This window comes from Macrobrachium nipponense, chromosome 42 (assembly GCF_015104395.2).
Source record: "Macrobrachium nipponense isolate FS-2020 chromosome 42, ASM1510439v2, whole genome shotgun sequence".
NCBI lineage: Eukaryota > Metazoa > Arthropoda > Malacostraca > Decapoda > Palaemonidae > Macrobrachium > Macrobrachium nipponense.
In genome coordinates this window covers 16,908,770-16,928,612 of record NC_061103.1, presented here as the reverse complement: position 1 = coordinate 16,928,612, position 19,843 = coordinate 16,908,770, and the positions used below count along the sequence as shown (strand labels likewise).

Here is a 19,843-nt window from a genome sequence, read left to right as displayed (position 1 = left end):
TAAGTATGTTTTACTCCCTTCATGCTTTGCTTAATGCCGATTTATGCTTTGGCACCCGGCCAGGAATGGAACCCTTACCGATAGCCGGGGACCACCTGTTGTATAGAAATGTTAATTATGATATTTGTATGTATTTGTCTTTTACGTAACCTTACATATATAAATCTATCCATTAGTATCATCTGTAAATCAACAGAATCGGGAATAACACATCTTCTTTCCCACCGTTATCCTTACATTAAGGGGTCAGTTGCCTGATGCACCTTTCCTTATATCAGGTATGGTTTATAGTTTGGCAAAGGGGTTTTCTGGGCTTGACCTGTGTCGGCCTGTGAAATGGTTCCTTTGATACTATTTCTGAAGAATAAATATTGCTATTCATCCTAGAGAAAAAAGAAACAATATAATGCCAAGATAAATGGCTCGCTCACTTCTTATAGAAGTGTCGGTATAGTAAGGAGCGAGTGGAATCACTACCAGAGGTCCCTTGCCATTTAGCTTCTTCCTTCGACAAAACCCCGAACTACGGAGGAGCCGTGCTACAGCTCCCGGTCTACTACTACCGTGAGCGCCTCCGACGCCTGAGACGTCATTCCTTTCGATAGCGCGAGCTACACCAAACGTTAAAAATTTTTTCGGTGCTGTGTTTCGCTCTATTTTGGATTATCTTTTATTTTCAAGATGTCTTCAGCTTCTGCTTCTAAGTTAAGTACTGTTTGGGGTTACTGATCTCATTTTATGATGATCTTCGTGTTTTATACATATTCGGAGCCTTATCGGCCGGTATGCCCCTCGACCGCATGGCGGTACGGGTTATCTCTTTCGGTCTTCCATACCGTTAGAGATTTCCCTTTTTCTCAGTACTTTAGATATGGTTACTTATACATAGTCTCCATATCTTTATGTAGTTAGTTTTTAGTTAGGCCTCCACGGGGCACGCTCCGACCGCACGTTTCGGACCTTAGTCTAGCTACGCCTTACATTGTTAGGAGTTTTATCAGTCACGATTGAGAGTCATATCATCTTAATTATTCTGATGTTCTCTCTTTCCTTCTCTAGTTCCTGATTACCATTAATAATATTATAGGTACTAGGTTGGCTAACATACACCATGCTTCGGTATGGCGATTAGCTTCCCTGTTATCATTTATTTTACCGTTAAGTTAGGTTTTCATACCCCAATTGTCGATTGGTGATTAGCCTGGCCCCCCGTTTTCTGAACTAGAGGTTAAATTAGCTAACATACCCCTTTCTTCGATCGGCGATTAGCCTAATTTTCTGTTTGCTTAGCTTCGTGTTTCCCCGTGTTAGTCTAGCTTTAAGATATCGCTTTAATTTTATTTGATTGATTATTATAAGTAATCCTATTTATATCAGTGATATTGATGTTGTTCCGACGGTTCTTCCCCACCTCGTGTCTTTCACCTGGCTGGGAAGACCACCGGTTGATCACCGGTGAGCCACCCGGTTACGGGGTCCCCCTCCCGTCCCCCCATTCCCCCCCTCCATACATTGCCATCCACGTCGATGGGTGATGACTTGTTTCTCCACAGCTAGCGTCCGAGTCTGCATGAGAGGGGGTGACTCACGGGACTGGTGGGGATCTCCCCTCCCCTACTGGTATTCTCTCTCGTCACGTGCCTCGGGGGCTCAGGACCTCCTCCCCCCTTCTTCTCCGTCCTTAACTGGCCGCTCAGGGGGAGGGCTCCCCTACCCCACGTTCTTCCCTACCCTTTCCCCCCCAGTTCAGTCCGGCAGGTGTCTATCCGCCGCTACCGAACATAGAGAGGGGGGAAGGAACCACTGGGTTTCCTATCCACTTAGGATAGTTCACACGAGCACTTACTGATATAATGGGTTTTTATTTTGTTTTATTTTGTGTTATTTAATGTTTAGAATCTTTTGCGTTACTCCGGGGGGTTTTTTATTTCCGCCTCTCGTACTATCCCTTGCTTCGTTAGAAGTTTGACATTGCTCACTCAATATTAATTAACTCCGGGCCATACGGAGAACTCCGGGCCCTACGGAGTCTATTTTTAGTCATTTGACAAGTGAGCTTAGGCGGAGGCAGAGACTTTCTTCCCCCCCTCGTAACTTTTCTACGTAATATTCATACGTAGATCTATCCGTGTCCTACTCCGGCACCCACGGATAGTTTGCATATTATACCACCGGAGGTTGTCATTGGTACTCATGTATCCTTTGACTTACAGATGTTGTGCCAGGAGATTGGGTGTAATGCCATCCTCCAAGACCAGTGCGGCCATATAGTATGCCGGTCTCATGCAGGATGTGCAGTGAAAGTGGAGGATTTTATCGTTTGGCATCATGAAGCTTGCCAAACCTGCTACTTGCTAGTAGGAGATGCCTCACTAGTAGTAAGTTTCTTAGCACTTTCTTCATTCATTCGTCACCTGGAATACTTGTTGTTATATTATACCTTTCACATATGAGACACATATTCATATAATCTCAACACAACAGACATTCCTCCCCTATCCTCTCCCTAACTCTAGACCCTTTTTTACAGGGTTCTGATGAAGAAAAGAAGAAAGCTTTGTCGACTCTCAAAGCTTGGGTAGGGGGTTTTGGCCGGAATTCTAAGGGCCGCCCCAAACCCTACATTCTTACCCAGGATATGGCGGACCTAGTATTCCCCAGGAGCCAAGAAGGGATCATGGTGGACCCGATAGCGCCGCCCTTTGCTGGCCGACCTTCAAGTCATGATCTCCCTACAGGAGGGGGATTTCCCAGAGGACGTTGCAGAAGACGTTGCGGCAATGAACCTCGACGTTGAACCCATGGCTATTGACTCCATGGGTACAGGTAAGGGTGTAGTAGGGGCAGCTTCTGTGGGTTCTCAGGGCCCTTTCCTGAATTCCCTTTCTCCATCACCTTCTACTGATCCTTCTACTTCCACTTCTTTCCGGGGCTTCACTGAAGAGCAGCGGTCTGTCCGTCCTAAGGCTACTTCAGTGATCCCCAAGGCTAAGATGACCGAGGGAGAAACTTAAAAAGTCTCTCCCCAAGAAATCGGTCATCCTGACAGACACTGTAACTCCGGCTCACCACCCCGGATCAGTTAGGTAGGTCAAGGGAGGCCTCTTCCTCTGCGTCGAGGTCCCCCAAACATAGATCACGTAAGGATCGGGCTCAAGTCCTCTTTTTGATCCCGAATCCTTTTCGGCTAACATTCTGGAGCAGGTGGGAGTGATCGTGATGTAGGGGCCTTGGTTGACAACAAGGTTGGCTCGGTGCTCTCCCAGCTCTCCAGTTCTGTTACGTCTTCCGGCCAGTCGATCCATCGCTGGCGGAACGGCTGGCCACTCAGGAGAATGCATCGCCGGGATCCAAACCTCGATTGCGGCAGGTTTCCCCTCTATCTGTGCCACCTTCTCCTCTTCCAATGCCAGATTCCAGCCAACTGCCGGAATTCAAGGCGGCCAAACCTTGGAGGATCGCTTCGTATGCCCCGTTTGTCAACGGAATGTTGACAATCGAAGGCATAAGAACTCAGAAGGCGTGAGGACTTCGAGTTCCACCCCAGAGACCTTCAACCACCATTCATTGGCTACGTCCGACTAACGGAAGCAGCGATGATGAGAGAGGACAAGGTCCCAAGGGTGGAAACAGTGATCCTTCCGAGGGCACAGCACAAGCAGACTCTAATGAGAAGTCTGGAAGAATGGGGGTGTGAAAACACCCGCATCACAGCCTTTAGGAGTCCTTTCACCATTTTTACTCCGGTGGAAGGGACTCCGCTACCACTGACCCTTAAGGTAGTGGAAGCAACCTTTCAGGCCGCCCTGAAAGACGAGCCCCTGCCTCACCTACGAGAGACGGAACCCATCTCTCTCTTAGTCCCAGGCTCCGAGACGTACTTCGAGGGGGCAGTTCCTACTTTCTCAGTAGGAAAACTAAAGGCGGACTGTGCCACCTCTCTCATTAGTGAGAGACTCCCCAGGTTGTCGGACTCTCTCATCCAGATGGAGTACGCACGCCCGGACTAGGCTCGTGAGATCCCTTTCCTCCATGACTATGGCGGAGATGACGGCTCTTGTATACCAACAAGAGCCGTTATTTAAAGTTTTGGCTAAAGGTCTGCTGCACACCATGCAGTGTGACCTTTACGACTTCCTCATAGCCAGGAGAAATTGTAGGAAGCACGTTCTGGCGGAAGCTACTATCCGCCATGAACCGAATAAACTGATTGCTTCCTCAATTTGGGGAACGGACTCTTTCCAGCACCAGTAGTAGCAGAAGTCCTTCATGAGGCTTCTAAGGTTAACCAGTGCCTCAAAGTCAGGTAGGGGACTTGGTAGCCAAAGGCGGAGGCAGGAATTCTTCTGGTTCCATAAACCCAAGGGAACAAGAAGAAGAAACCAAGGAAGTTCTCTCCCTTCCAGCCTTCTCAACAAACGTTGGTTCAGGCAGTCCAGCATCACAAGGGCAACCATCGTCGAAGGGTCAAACAACAATACCTTGTTCTGACCCCTCAGTCCCAGCAATCTCAACCCTCTACTTCCTTTGCTGTCTCGCCAGCCTACAATTCCAACTAAGAAAGCCAGAACTTTCAGGCTTTCAATAGGTTTGCGAGAGGCAGCAGAGCAAGAGGTGCCTCTCGATTCAGAGGATCCGGCAGGGCTGCTAACAGAGGAAGAGGTTTCCGAGGAGCAAGAGGTGGCCGCCCCTCGGTAAACCAACAGTGAGAGTCCCAAGGTAGGAGGGAGGCTGTACCTCTTCCGCCAGCGGTGGGGGTTCAGCCCTTGGGCTCAAAGTATAGTAACAAAGGGACTAGGTTTGGAGTTGGCTAGAGGGGCCCTCCTCCAACCAAACAGATTCTATCAAGCACCAACAACGGAATTGGTAGAGTATACCGAAGACCTCCTTCTCAAAGGAGTAGTCTCAAGAGTCAACAATTTAAAATTTCAAGGACGCTTGTTCAGCGTGCCAAAGAAAGACTCTGTAAACCGAAGAATCATCTTAGACTTGTCCCATCTGAACTTATTCATTCATTGCGACAAGTTCAGGATGCTGACCGTTTCGCAGGTGCGGACCTTACTTCCTGTGGGGCCGTCACAACCTCTATAGATCTTACAGATGCCTATATCATGTCCCATAGCCAGACACTTCCGTCCAATTCCTAGCTTCAAACTAGGCAACAGATCCTACTCCTTCAAGGTAATGCCATTCGGGCCTCAACATAGCCCCCAGGATCTTCACCAAAATTGGCGGAAGCAGTAGTGCAAGAGCTAAGGAAACAGGGAATAATGTTAGTGGCTTATCTGGACGATTGGCTTATTTGGGCAAAGAACCCCAAAGGAATGCAAAGAAGCAACGGTCAGAGTGATCAAATTCCTGGAACATTTAGGTTTTCAAATAAAAAAAACAAAACCAAGTCCAGACTAACACCGGAATCTCGATTCCAGTGGTTAGGCCTTCAGTGGGACTTACAATCTCACACTCTATCAATTCCGTCGTTGAAAAGGAAAGAAATTGCAAGAGCTACAAAACAATTTCTCAAACGACAACAAACATCCAGGAGGTGCCAGGAGAGGATCCTGGGCTCACTCCAGTTTGCATCAGTCACAGACTTTCTGCTCAGAGCCAAACTCAAAGATATAAACAGAGTATGGCGCTCAAGAGCGAATGCAGATCACGGGACAAATAACTAGCTCTATCCCAAGCGGATTTCTTACGGAAAACGTCTCCGCCCCTTGGACGGGAAAAGAAACCAAGAACCTTTCAAAGCAACTTCCTCTACAGTTTCCCCCTCCATCATTAGTGATCCACACAGACGCCTCACTAACAGGGTGGGGAGGATACTCCCAGTACGAAAAAGTTCAAGGAACTTGGTCGTTAACATTCCGCCTGCCAGCTACATATCAATGTACTGGAGGCCATGGCAGTATTCCTCACACTGAAACGGCTCCGTCCGCCCAAGAACTCTCATTTCAAATTAGTTCTGGACAGTGCAGTAGTACTACACTGCATCAACAGGGGCGGATCCAAGTCAAGCCACTTGAAACCATGTCATGATAGCCATCTTTTCTCTGGCAAGCAAAAACAAATGGCACCTGTCAGCCACTCACCATGGCAGGAGTCAAGAACGTAGTAGCAGACGCTCTATCGCGCTCCGCTCCGTTGGAATCGGAGGGGGGACACTGGACAGGAGTTCATTCAATTGGATCAGTCTACAGTCCCCGGACTCCAAGTAGACCTCTTCGCCACGGAGTCAAACCACAAACTCCCTTGTTACGTGGCACCCAACCTCGATCCTCTAGCATACGCTACGGATGCAATGATCTCGATTTGAACGAATGGAAGAATATTTACCTCTTCCCTCCGGTGAACCTTCTCATGAAAGTTTTAGACAAACTCAGGACATTCAAAGGCCAAGTAGCTCTAGTAGCTCCCAACTGGCCCAAGAGCAATTGGTTCCCTCTACTCCTAGAGTTGAGACTCCGACCACTACGGATTCCCAACCCCAAACTAACCCAGTTAGTGCAAACTCAGACTGTGTCCGCTTCCTCAGAATTCAGAAAACCCTAACTTTATGGATTTTCTGAAATTTGCAGCAATGAGGAATGCAGAAATTGATCCCCAGAATATCTCATTCTTGGAATCAGATAAAAGAGAATCTATCTCCGGCAATATGATTCATCGTGTCAAGAAACTAGCAGAGTTCCTTAAGTTGTCAAATTCTCAAGTCCATGACAACGAACCTAGCCATAACTTTCTTCAGATCATTGTTTGAGAAAGGCTTAGCAGCAAGCACTATCACTACGACCAAATCAGCTCTTAAAAAGATCTTCCAATTAGGTTTTAGCATAGACCTTACGGATTCGTACTTTACGTCCATACCAAAAGCTTGTGCTAGATTAAGACCATCAACGAGACCTAAATCAGTCTCTTGGTTCTTAAATGATGTCCTCAAACTGGCCTCGGACATTAACAATGACTCTTGCAATTATATATCCCTCCTGAGAAAACCCTATTACTTATTAAGTTTAGCCTCCGGAGCTAGAATATCAGAACTGTCAGCTTTATCAAGGGAACCAGGCCACATTGAGTTCCTCCCCTCAGGGGAAGTCCTCTTATTCCCAGATCGCCATTTTCTAGCCAAATGAAGACCCACAGGACAGATGGTCCTCGTGGAAAATCCTACCACTACCTCAAGACATTTCCCTTTGTCCTGTCAACTCATTAAGAGCCTACCTAAGCAGAACAAACTCTGAAATCTTCAGGCCCATTGTTCATTAGGAAGGAAGGTGGTACATTACCCTAAAAGGGATCAGGCAACAAATTTTATACTTCATTAAACAGGCCAATCCAGAGTCCTTTCCTCGGGCCCACGATGTGAGGGCGGTGGCCACATCTATTAATTATTTCCAACACATGAATTTTGACGATCTCAAGAAGTATACAGGCTGGAAATCTCCGACAGTTTTCAAACGGCACTACCTAAAACCCTTAGAAGCCTCAAATTTCCAGCAGTGGCAGCTGGAAACACAGTTTCATCCATGATTCTTAATTTTTACTATAACTTCTTGTAGCCTTCCCTTACCTGCCCCCATTGCCCACTTACCCTTACTTAGTTAGTTGCCTCCATGTATTGGGTTACCTTGAGTTTGCTTTTGTTCAATCATTCTAATTGGATTCAGTTCCATTCTTTTGTATATATCAACTTATATCCTGTCTTTGCCTAACCTTTATTTGTTATTGTTTGTTGTTAGGCTAACTAATTTTAAGTGATAACCCGTGTTTTAGGGCTTATACTTCCCTTAGGGTAAGACTGTAATTTTAGTTGATTATTATACTATTAACCTTACAAGTGTTTAACTTTACCTTCTTAATTTATCTGTACTGTTCCTCAAGCTTGGTGTTTAGCATTCTCTGGTACTATTTCACAGGCCGACACAGGTCAAGCCCAGAAAAGGGATTTTGACGAAGGAAAAATCTATTTCTGGGCAACGACCTGTGTCGCCCTGTGAAACCCCACCCTGTAGTTAGATTATCCTCACCCAGCTTACCCCAAGCTTGGAGGCTATCTTCAGGAATGACGTCTCAGGCGTCGGAGGCGCTCACGGTAGTAGTAGACCGGGAGCTGTAGACACGGCTCCTCCGTAGTTTCGGGGTTTTGTGCGAAAGAAGAAGCTAAATGGCAAGGGACCTCTGTAGTGATTCCACTCGCTCCTACTATACCGACATTCTATAAGAAGTGAGCGAGCCATTTATCTTGGCATTATATTGTTTCTTTTTTCTCTAGGATGAATAGCAATATTTAGTCTTCAGAAATAGTATCAAAGGAACCATTTCACAGGGCGACACAGGTCGTTGCCCAGAAATAGATTTTTCCTTCGTCAAAATCCCTTTTTACAACCACATGCCCTTGCTGCCATCAACCACAGTTATTGGCGTTGGGCCTCACCTTTGACTAAAAAGTCCACACACATGGTACTACTATATACATGTATACATGAATTACTGTACAGTAAACCCCCATATTCGCAGACTCTGGATTTGCAGACTCACGTATTTGTGGATTTCTCTCTGGAACATATATCCCCATTATTAGTGGAAAATTCGCCTATTCGTGGTATTTCTATGAGAAATATCCACATATTCTTGGTTTTATAATCAATTTTATCATAAAATGCACTTTTTGTGATAAAACTATTAAAAAATCAAGATATAAACATTTTTAGTGGGTTTTTCTTAAGTTTTACCTAACAAAATAGGCAGTTTTAAACATTTTTATAGGGGTTTCAACTATTCGTGGGTTCTAGCTATTCACCGGGGGTCTGGTAACCTATACCCCATGAATGCAGGGGAACACTGTATTGTTTAATCAAATACTGTGACAGCATTTCCCATCATTGTTTCTGGGAAATATTAATGAACCTATGACTCCTCCTTTATATACAAGAACAAGTTGCCAGTAATAAAATAAAAAATGAAAGAAATAAAAGCTTATCTGGGTGAAGTACCAATATTATAGAACACAGCTACTTACTTTAGTTTCTTTGACAATTTCAATTAGCGACTGGCCATTACACAACATCTCTTTGGCTCGTATTACATCTTCTTGACTGTAGCTGTAAAAATGCTGACTTTCCTTTGGAAATATATTGTCTTTCTGACATTTTCGCCACAAAACCGACTTTGGTATGTTATACTCCTTTGCTGCCTTCATGTAACTTGTACCAGCTGAAATATAAATTTAAAATAAATTTCAAGTTCCATATACAAATAATAACAATTTTGTCAAAAATATTCACGTTCTTTAGTACCTTCACTAAGATAAACACTTCTATTTCCCAAGTAGGGATAGACTACTACATCCTCAACAGACTTCTTTTTCTTTCACTCATGCACGATCTTTTTCCCATTCATATACAGGACAGACAAGAAGGCCTAGTTGTAAGTGCTTCCACACAAAACAATAGTTTATATGCAAAGAAATTACACAAAGCAATGGTTTATATGCAAAGAAATTACAAATGTCTAAAAAATGTTCATTCATTCAAACAAATATTTATACAACTTCTACCTAGACATCCCAACTAACCACACAAGCTGGGGAATAGATGAAGTAAATGACATGGAATCATAAGAGAAGTAAGATACAAACCCTCAATCAGTGAGAGTGGTCTGTCCAAAAATGACAATTTGTCCAAAATTGCATTTTTCCTAACTATACAAACCTGAGGTCCTTTTACAATAGGAAGGTACTAGCAGCAGCTGGATAGGTCGTAAGCTTTCGAACAAGGGGTTCGGTAGTTAACTGCTTGTCCGACAGGCGCGCGCGCGCGACTGGGAGGTAAACAAATCACTTTTGCTTTTGGCCCAAGCAAAAACTGCAGAGTGAGGGGTGGCATGAGGTGGGACTATGTGTAAAAGGACCTCAGGTTTGTATAGTTAGGAAAAATGCAATTTTGGACAAATTGTCATTTGTTCCGACACGGCATACAAACCTTCGGTCCTTTTACAATAGGAAGACTCACTTCTTGGTGGGAGGAATCTGAGTCTTTTGTGAACAGACTGGTGTTCGCCCAACCTTGGAATGCCTCCCTGGTCGTAAGAGCGAGGGAGGGATCCAAGCCTCTGTCCGATTGATCGGGGTGTGCACCGCAGGATCAATGGTCAGACCTCTGGACCAAGTACTAAGAGAGAGGCAAGCGTATCTCTTCGTACAGCAAACAAGAACAAGTTCCTATTTGCAAGAGGCAAACAAAGTTATGGTTTTTGCTCTTGTTGGCATCCACTTCCCCCCCCTTGTAGGAGGAAGTGGTGGATATTCGCTCCCATCCCTAGTGAAAGGGATAGGATGGGGCTCTGTCGAGTAGCTCACCGGCATCTCGTCCTTATCCGCAAGCAAGGTGATGACAGTTATCCCTCTACCCAACAGGTAGAGGGGAGGAAAAAAGAAAAAGATAGGAGAGAAGCCAGTCACTTTCTCATTCACTTATCTATTCTTACAGTCACACCAGGACTCGATGCTGTTCAGCCTTGCTAGGGTCTGGTTAGCCTACACAACGTGTTGAGCAGCCACCACGGGTGGGTCCCAAGGAAAATGATCCAAGGACCTGTGGGCAATATCCAAAAGGTAGAAGGAGGTGCCAGTGGTCTGGTTGTACCAGACCCCTGCCTTCAGTACCTGCGCCACGGAGAAGTTCTGTGTAAACTCGAGGAGTGTACTTCTAGGTCATCTTGGTGCTGACGAAGAGTCTTCAACACTCAGCCTGGGATGTCGAGTTTCTTCAGAAAGCGCGGCCGGGGTCGCGCTTCACAGGACAAAGCAGCATCTCCTTCGCATCGAAGGCGGTGAAGTCCATTAGGGAGGGATTGTGAAGGACTCTAACCGATCGTCAGGAACCGAAGGGTTCTGAGTCTTCGCTACGAAGTCGGTACGAAATCGAGCGTCACGAATCCCCATCCCCTGGATGCTTGACTTCGCAGGAAAAGTCATGCAATTACCTCAGAGGAAAAGAAAGGAATGGTCGTATGACCTATCCCTCTTCTCGACTTCGGTGATGTCCTGTACCCATACTGGTCTATCCGTCTGCAGCGAAGTGTCTCACATTCTCCTATCCCCATGCAGTGAAGGTTCTTCTTCGGTTAGTTGGGATAGGACACCGACACTCAATGGTGGGTGTCTGATGGTATGGGTACTGTGACAAGCCGTTAGGACGAAGAAAAGACTGTTATGGAACAACCCAACTAAGTCCACAGCGAAGTTCGTAACTGACTTGGCGCTCTGACAGCTGCCGACTGACTGCGTTCGGTAGGAGGCAAGTTGTCCAAGCACCGAGCAAGTCACGTGACCTTCGCCTTAAAAGGGTTATGCCAAGAGATTAAACAAATAATTTGTTCGTCACCGATGCCAGAAGGCGAGGTGATGATTCTCTTAAGGCATGTGCCCAACAGGCGAAAGTCAATTGCCTTCTAGAGACCGAGGTCCCTGATGCAAGATATCTCATAGTATAGTTGATTCTCGGCTAAGGAGAAACAACACTATGTGTCGTTGAAGACGAAGGTGTACAGAAAAGCAACCTACGTCTTCACAGCTGAACCGAGAGAAGGATTCTCAAGATTCTGAACCTGTGCTACAACGAACTGAGAACGCTAACCGCTATTCATTGCTGTCCGGTGAGGATCGTAGTTGCAATAAAAGCGGAGCGCTTTTCAGTAATGAAGAGACAGGGAATACTGCCTGAAGAACTGCTTCTCATGGGCTGAACATTTGGAAGTAGAGCTGTCAGGTCGGAGAGTAGGCGATGTCTTCTGACACATCTGTTAATTCGGGGCGAGCAATGAATAATTGCACACCTACGAATACGAGATATTTTGAAGACAAACTCAGATGTCTGCAAAAATCATTCGCATTATCGCGGTGCGATGCAGCGGGAGACTAGTACAGACTTCTGTTACCGTGCGGTAAACAGAAAGATGAAAGAGTCCAAGAGACTATCTCTGTTGAAAAATTCTCGCAATGTCGAAGCGATAAACAAGTCGAGCGTACCCAGCAGTAGATGGTCCTTCATTATTTCGAGAATCCCGTTAATCAGAGACCTAAGTCCATGATTGTTGGGCAGAGATACGGTTCGGTAGTCAATCAAACCAGGGGAGAGAGAGACGTAACCGACCGTGCATCTCCGAGACCTAGCTGATACTGAGCTGCTATCAGGCACTGGCAGTTCAATACGCAGTAGCTCTCGGTGACTCGTCATCCTGAGTTGCCAGGTAATCCATTATTCCACGAAGGAATGCGTTCGGCTAGAACCATCGAGCATAAAGAATACGCTCGAGCAATTTATTATTTAAACGAAACGGATTTCGGTAAAATACAAAAGCTGATTTGGTGTTGTCATCACAATACCAAGTATTTAAAATCGAAACTGATAACTGCTGGGAGGTTGCAGGCAACCCGAGTTGCAGTTCATTAAGATACAATTCGTCTCGGTCACAAACCATAGAGTTAACTACGGTATGCGCCTCCCCCCGGGCAATTCACTGTTAAAGAATCATGTCGCGAGGGTAATATACGTAGTATATTTGTAGGTCTGTACACGACCTCCATCCTAAATTCTTTTCCCCTCGAGGAATGAGAATAAGGATTGGACATCGACGCCTTCGTTCTCTAGTCAAGAGAGTGAAGGAGAAGTCTTTCCCAAAGGAAAGCTTCAATGGTGAACAGAATACCGAAGACGATAGTTCAAGCCAAACTGGAAGTTCCCCTTTCCGTTCTTCTCTATTCCAGTTAATCGCCTACTGTGAGATACTCTTCTTTCAGCAGCAGTCTTCTTCCAAATGCTAGAAATTACAGGAATTCGGGCATAAGCGAGGTTCCCGATATCGTGTAACAATTATCGGGGATTCTCGCTCACTTTGGACCGTGGTCTCGCCTAAGTGTTGGAGATCGTAAAAAACTCGAACACTCTGAGTGCGCTAGAAATTCCGTAGAATTCTAAGCACTCTGCGAAACCCCCATCGAATTCGTCAAACGATATCGGCTGGTGGTCCTCTCGATCGATTCCCGTAGAAATCGAGAAGGGGCAGGATACCTCCTCAACGACGGGGCTTACGTCAGGTAGGACCCGAAGGTCCCCCCCGGTAGCGCAGCCCCTAACGTGGGATCTTACAGAGAAATCTCTGTAGGATCCCTCCCCTTTCCCTCGTAGCCGTAAGGAGAGAGGGAATGGGGGGAGGAATTGGATACTGGCATCGCCTTCCCAGCGGAACTAGCAGTTGGAGAAGAAAAGGAGCAGCCATCGCCTTACGGCGATGGCCTCTCGGAGCCTGGGAAAACGTATCGTCAGGAGAAACGTTTTCCCGAGGAGGGTTACGAACTCATACTGTAGGTAAGGGTCTGCTGCCACTGTGAACGTCGTCTGGGTGGGGCTGATCGACACCTGACAGGAGAGAGCCGTCCATCTTGCTTGGTGAGACGTACCCGCGTGAAGTCAGATTAATCAACAGATATCACAAGTTTAACATTACGACTCGGAATTTGAGAAATATCTAGAAGTGTTCGTGAACTATCGGTGATAAGATTAGTGTGAAAATAGTAGGCATAAAGCGTTCTTCTAAGTTAGTTTAACAAGTGTAATACTGAAATCAGAACAAGATGGCAGTAAGTTCCAACTGCGGGAAAAAAAAGGTGGCGTAATTTAGCTTGCTTGGCGGATTCGCAATACGATGAGGTAGCAGGAAGGGAACTGGCATTTCTCATCTATGAAATCAGCAACAGTCCTAACCAAAAAAGATACAAAAGCATTCATAGATATATTAGAAGGATATAATCCTTCAAACTGGAACAAATCTAATGAAAACATCTTGAAAATAATTGAAGAAGTTCCAAATAAAATCCAAGTGGTCAAGAGACTCATAAAGAAAATATACATAAACCAACATATTCCGACAAAGAAAATGAATAAGGTGAATCTGTGAATATCCTAATTGATGCATTAGGAAAAAGAATGCCAAAAGCATGCAAACTGTGTAAGGTTTGGTATAGCATAGTCAATCCACAAAACCTAATCAGAAAATGTGCTGCATGCAACATTCCGACCCATACCAGTGTGCTGAGGTAATGCAAGATTTGAGAAAAGATACAAGAATTTTTTGTTCAACATGTCTATCATGGATAGACAATGTTATTAAATCAAGATTGAATGTACAAATAGTTGAGGATGAAGAAGAAGGAAGAGGAAGAAGAAGAAGAAAAAAGAAGAAGAGAGGAAAAACGGAAGAGAAGTAAACAAAAATGAAATGACAGAAAAAATAAGGAAAACAAAGAACAAGATAAAAGTATGGATGCAGAGATACTCATTGATAATACATATGAGGCAATAAAGCAGCATACCTACGAAGAAATAAATTACGATATGACAACAGAAAAGCAAATCCCCGAAGAGGCTCTACCCAGATCTACACAATGACGGGAAAGAGGAAAAATAGACAAGAAAGACAAAATCTGCAACCTTTTGAAAAGAGGGAATTGCAGATTTGGAGAAAGATGTTACTACAAACATCCTAAGGTATGTAAAAACTATGAAATATATGGTAAATGTGCATACTTAGATGGCTATGGGGATGATTGCAGAGATCTGCATCCAAAAAAATATGTAAAAACCTAAAAGAAGGAAAAGGATGTAAGTTCGACAAAAAAATGCAAATATATGCACCCTGTAGCCATGACTTCATAATCTAATAAATAACCAACCAAGTAATAAAATCCAAAATAAGAAAGAAACAAATAAAGAGAGAAATCAAGAATATCAGGTAAAAGAGAAAAGCAAACCACCAATGAGATATGCAGAGGTGTCAGCAAAAAATTTCAAAGCATCAGCTCCGAAATTCTACTCAAGAGATAATAACTGTATTTATTATGCAAGAGGTATATTGCAGAAACGGAGAAAATTGCAGATTCAGACACAAAATGAATAATTATGATGAAGGAAGATCAAATATTATGGAAAAGTTGGATTTTTTAATGTCAGAATTTCTGGAAATGAAAAAAGAACAACATACGCAGAACAGGAAAGAGACATGGGAAAAACAATCCTTATTACTACCAATATTAAATGAAGGAGAAAACCACGCAAACCATCATAGTGATGAATGCGCAGGGTTTAGTTACGAGTAACTCAAAAAGAAAAATAGAGTACTTAGAAGAACAATAACCCAAAATGAAAAGAAAATAGATATAATGAATATAAGTGAAACCTGGTATTCCCAAGAGACTGGGAATGATGATCAAATAAAAGGGTTCCAACTTATAGATCAGATAGAAAAAATAGGAATCAAGGGGGAACCGCAATATATGGGAAAGACAAAAAACAAGGAAAAAAAATAAAAATATGAGAAATATAGTAACTCAGAATGTGAAACTATAGCGGTAGAATTTGAATCTGAAAAATTGATGAACATAGTAATATATAGACCTCCTAATACTAAAGAGTTTGACTTAATAATTGAAAATTGGATGATATATGTAGAAATCACAAGGACTGGACTATTTCTCCTATGGTGACTTCAACTTTCCTTTCGTAGAATGGAAAGAACGAATAGGAGACTGTGGTTGTACTTATACATATAAAAAAGAGAGTAATAGTAGTGCAGAAGATAAGAGGCAATTTGAAAAGCTATTAGATATGCTACTAGAATACAACATTCAACAAATAAATCACCTGCCAACAAGAAAGGAAAATACTTTAGTACCTAGTATTTGTGAACGAGATGAATTATGTTAAAGAGAAATAATAGTGTTTATAATGCGAGTATTTCAGATCATAATGTCATAGAATTAACAGTTCATTCCAAAGCAAGTGAAAATAGAGATAAGCAGAAATGAAAAAGTGGGAAGGATATGGAAAATACAACTTCTACAGTAAAAATATAAATGGTCAGAAATTAATGAAGAATTAAACAAAGATTGGGATAACATTTTGTTCGTAAGTGATGACATAAGGGTAAATACGGAGATATTATATAAAATATTGGAGAAAATAGTGGATAAATATATACCGAAGAAGAAAAGTAAACATCATTCATGCATACCAAGAGACAGAAGGATCTTGTTCCAGAAAATCAGAAAGTGGAAAAAAGGTCTTGCAAAAGAAAAAAATGCATGGAAAGTTATAGAACTAAAAAGTAAGATAGAAAATGCAGAACAAAAGATTTATACAATCAAAGAAAATGAAAAACGGGACTTGGAAGAAAAAAACCCTATTAAATCAAGCAAAACCCCAAACATATTATACTCATATGCGAAGAAGATGAATAAAAGAAGAATAGAAATAGGCCCTCTGAGAATTGAAGGGAGATTAACGAATGAAAAAAAGGAAATTTGCAACATACTGGCAGAACGATATAAGAGAGAATTCACCCCCTAGAATAGATAATGAAGATAATGATATAGAAGTAAGGGACGAAAATAGTGAATATTTAGCTGACATAGAAATTAATGAAGCTGATAGTGCAGGCAATTAATGAAATTAAAAATGGAGCTGCTGCAGGGCCGGATGGAGTCCCTGCCTATTTTGTTGAAAGAAAGTAGTTCATTCTATCGCAAAGCCACTTGCAATATTATTAAGACAAAGTGTAGATACAGGCAAGATTTATGATGAGCACAAAATTAGCATATATCACCCCTACTTTCAAAAGTGGATCAAGACTAGAGGCAAGTAATTATAGGCCTGTGAGTCTAACATCACATATTATGAAGTGTATGAAAGGGTATGAAGAAAAATATTATGAAACATTTGATAAAAAATAATTTGTTTAATATAGGACAACACGGTTTCGTACCCGGAAAAAGTACACAAACCCAACTGTTAGTCCACCGTGAGAACATATTCAAAAATATGAAAAGCGAAATGAAACAGATGTGGTTTATCTAGACTTTGCAAAGCTTTTTGACAAAGTAGACCATAATATATTAGCAAAGAAAATTAGAAAACACAATATCGTAGATAAAGTAGGAAGATGGTTAAAAGAATTTTTACACAACAGAAACAGATAGTTATTGCAAACGATGAGAAATCGGATGAAACCAAGGTAATATCCGGTGTGCCACAAGGTACGGTGCTAGCTGCAATATTGTTTGTTATTATGATTGAAGACATAGACAGTAATGTTAAGGATTCAGTAGTGAGTAGTTTCGCTGATGACACAGAATAAGTAGAAGAAAATTACTTGTGATGAAGATAGGAACGCTCTACAAAGAGACCTTAACAAAGTATATGATTGCGAGGTAAATAGGATGGTATTTAACTCTGATAAATTTGAATCAATAAATTATGGAGACAGAGAAGGAAAGCTATATGCATATAGGGGACCTAATAATGAAGCAATCACAAATAATGGAAGCAGTTAAAGACCGGTTGGTGTGATGATGAATAGGAACATGTTATGCAATGATCAAATACCTGCCATTTCTGTTGGCAAAATGTAAAGCAAAAATGGGAATGTTGTTACGGCACTTCAAAACAAGAAAAGCTGAACACATGATTATGCTTTATAAAACATATGTTCGTAGTCCACTTGAATATTGCAATATGATATGGTACCCACACTATCAAAAGGATATTGCACAAATAGAGAGTGTACAAAGGTCCTTTACAGCTAGAATAGAAGAAGTTAAGGATCTAGACTACTGGGAAAGACTACAATCCTTAAATTATATAGTCTAGAAAGGAGAAGAGAACGCTACATGATAATTCAGGCATGGAACAGATAGAAGGAATAACAGAAAATATCATGGAACTAAAAATATCAGAAAGAGAAGCAGAGGTAGATTAATAGTGCCCAAAACTATACCAGGAAAAAATAGAAAAGCACACAGAACATTAATCCCCTACGCACCAGCATCGATAATGCAGCGTCTATTCAATGCGTTGCCAGCTCATCTGAGGAATATATCAGGAGTGAGCGTAGATGTGTTTAAGAATAAGCTCGACAAATATCTAAACTGCATCCCAGACCATCCAAGATTGGAAGATGCAAAATATACCGGAAGATGTACTAGCAAACTCTCTGGTAGACATTAGAGGCGCCTCACATTGAGGGACCTGGGGCAACCCGAACGAACTGTAAGGTCTGTAAGGTCTGTAAGGTCAGTCCTCGTCGAGGTCGAAACCTCTCAGGAGGACCGAAGGGGTATTCAAATACGGTGTCCGAAGACACGTAGAAACGCCTCTGTCGCAGTAGAGGAGGTGAAGTAGTTTGTTCGACCGGCCATAACTGAGAGAGCCTTCTTGTCGGCGGAGACGAGAGACTACCTGGTTCAACACAGTCGGCAAGCTCCGATCGCGGCAGAGACCCACCGTCGATTTGGGTTCCCTCTCGGGCCCCAAAACGACTCGAGCCGAGACGTGGCTCTGCTGGTGGGAGCGGCGATCCTTTCCCGAGGTCGTTGTGCTGAAGAATCAGCGCCATAACCTCGGCAAAGTTCCTCTGGATCTCGGAAGTCACAGCATCTTGCAGAGTAGGGCCGTTAAGCCCTTCGAACAAGAGCATATTCCGAGAACCTTCCTCCTAAGAAGGGGGAACGGAGAAGCGACAGCCCTCTCGGTCTTTTCCATCCACTTGCGCATACGTCCTGGCCGGTCCAAGAACCGTGCATGGCACGTAGGGCGTCGTGGTGGGATCATGAGGGGCGCACCCCTCACGATCACTCCTCAATACCTCTCTCCTCCCGGTGTAACCCGAGGAGGTTGAAGGTACGGGAGAGGCAGACCTGACGCTCCCTCCTCGCTCGCTGGCAGAACCAGCAGGCTTGGAGGGCTGCAGGCGATCGTCTTCACCCGCGGTGGCGATCGAGCTGCAGGTGGTCGAACCGTCTCGCTGTGGAGAACGGCTGGACTGAGCACAGTCGCGGCCCCGATCTCGAGTGTCAGAAGAGCTGGTATTGGTTGCCGTACCCGATCGTTCTCTGTGAGAGCGACGGTCAGGCGACCTGCAGGCTCCACTGTCACAGTGAGACCGGTGCTTGTCCTCACGGCACGTCACGTCGCTGGTTCCAGCCAAGGCTGGCACCGGCGAACGGGGGACCTCTTCCCAGCCTCAGCCCGTGGCCGGTCGTGGACCGTCAGGTCCCCGGGGTAGCCAGCTGGTCGCCGCGAGAGCGAGAGCTGGTCTGGTGAGAGTCGCGTGAGCGGCTGTCACCAGTCTTCCGCCCCGTGCCGTGAACCTGACGCTGAGCGGGCTCAGAGGTCTGGTTCCTGGCTGCACGGTCGTTGGTAGGCGACCGTACACTCGGTACCTCCCGCGAACGAGAGGCCGAGACGGACCCTGATGCAGTGGCAGAACCACTGACACCAGGCGAGGAAGTACCGGTGTTAGCCGGTACCCCTCTGGTCCCCGTAGTCTTCTTCCTTGCGGAAGAAGAGACGGGCCCCGCTCCCGAAGGAGCAGGAGGACCAGCGGAAGGAACCCTCCCGTCCCACCGAGGTGAGACGGGTCCCGAGAAGCTCCCGAGGGAGACTTCTTAGGAGGGAGGAGGCAACCTTCTTCTTCCTTGGCTGTGAAGCCTTAGAAGTCGAAGGGGAAGAGGCGGCAGCCGACGACGATGAAGAAGATGAAGACGACGACGACGACACCTTCCTCCTCTTCTTCGTCAGCTTCCTCAGGACAGACGTAAGATCTGCTATCCAGGGCGGAGCCGGGGCTGCTGTAGCCGAAGCCACAGGCCCGACGCACCTGTAAAGACAGACCAAAGTCTGGGGTAGTACCACCACGAACAGGGACGACGTCAGCAGGTATGGGCATCTCAGGAACAGCAGGCACAGCCAGCACAGCATCGGTAGGGACAGCCAGCGCAGCAACGGCAGGGACA

At 44.4% G+C, this 19,843-nt stretch overlaps 1 protein-coding gene across 1 annotated transcript in view; it reads right to left on the bottom strand.

The window, feature by feature from the left end:
- Positions 1–8,995: 8,995 nt before the first annotated feature.
- LOC135213280 (uncharacterized) overlaps positions 8,996–19,843 on the bottom strand; it is a 98,820-nt gene continuing 87,972 nt past the window's right edge. The window contains exon 11 of the mRNA XM_064247261.1: positions 8,996–9,210. Coding sequence (XP_064103331.1) covers positions 8,996–9,210 — 215 coding nt within the window. The remainder of the gene's footprint in view (positions 9,211–19,843) is intronic.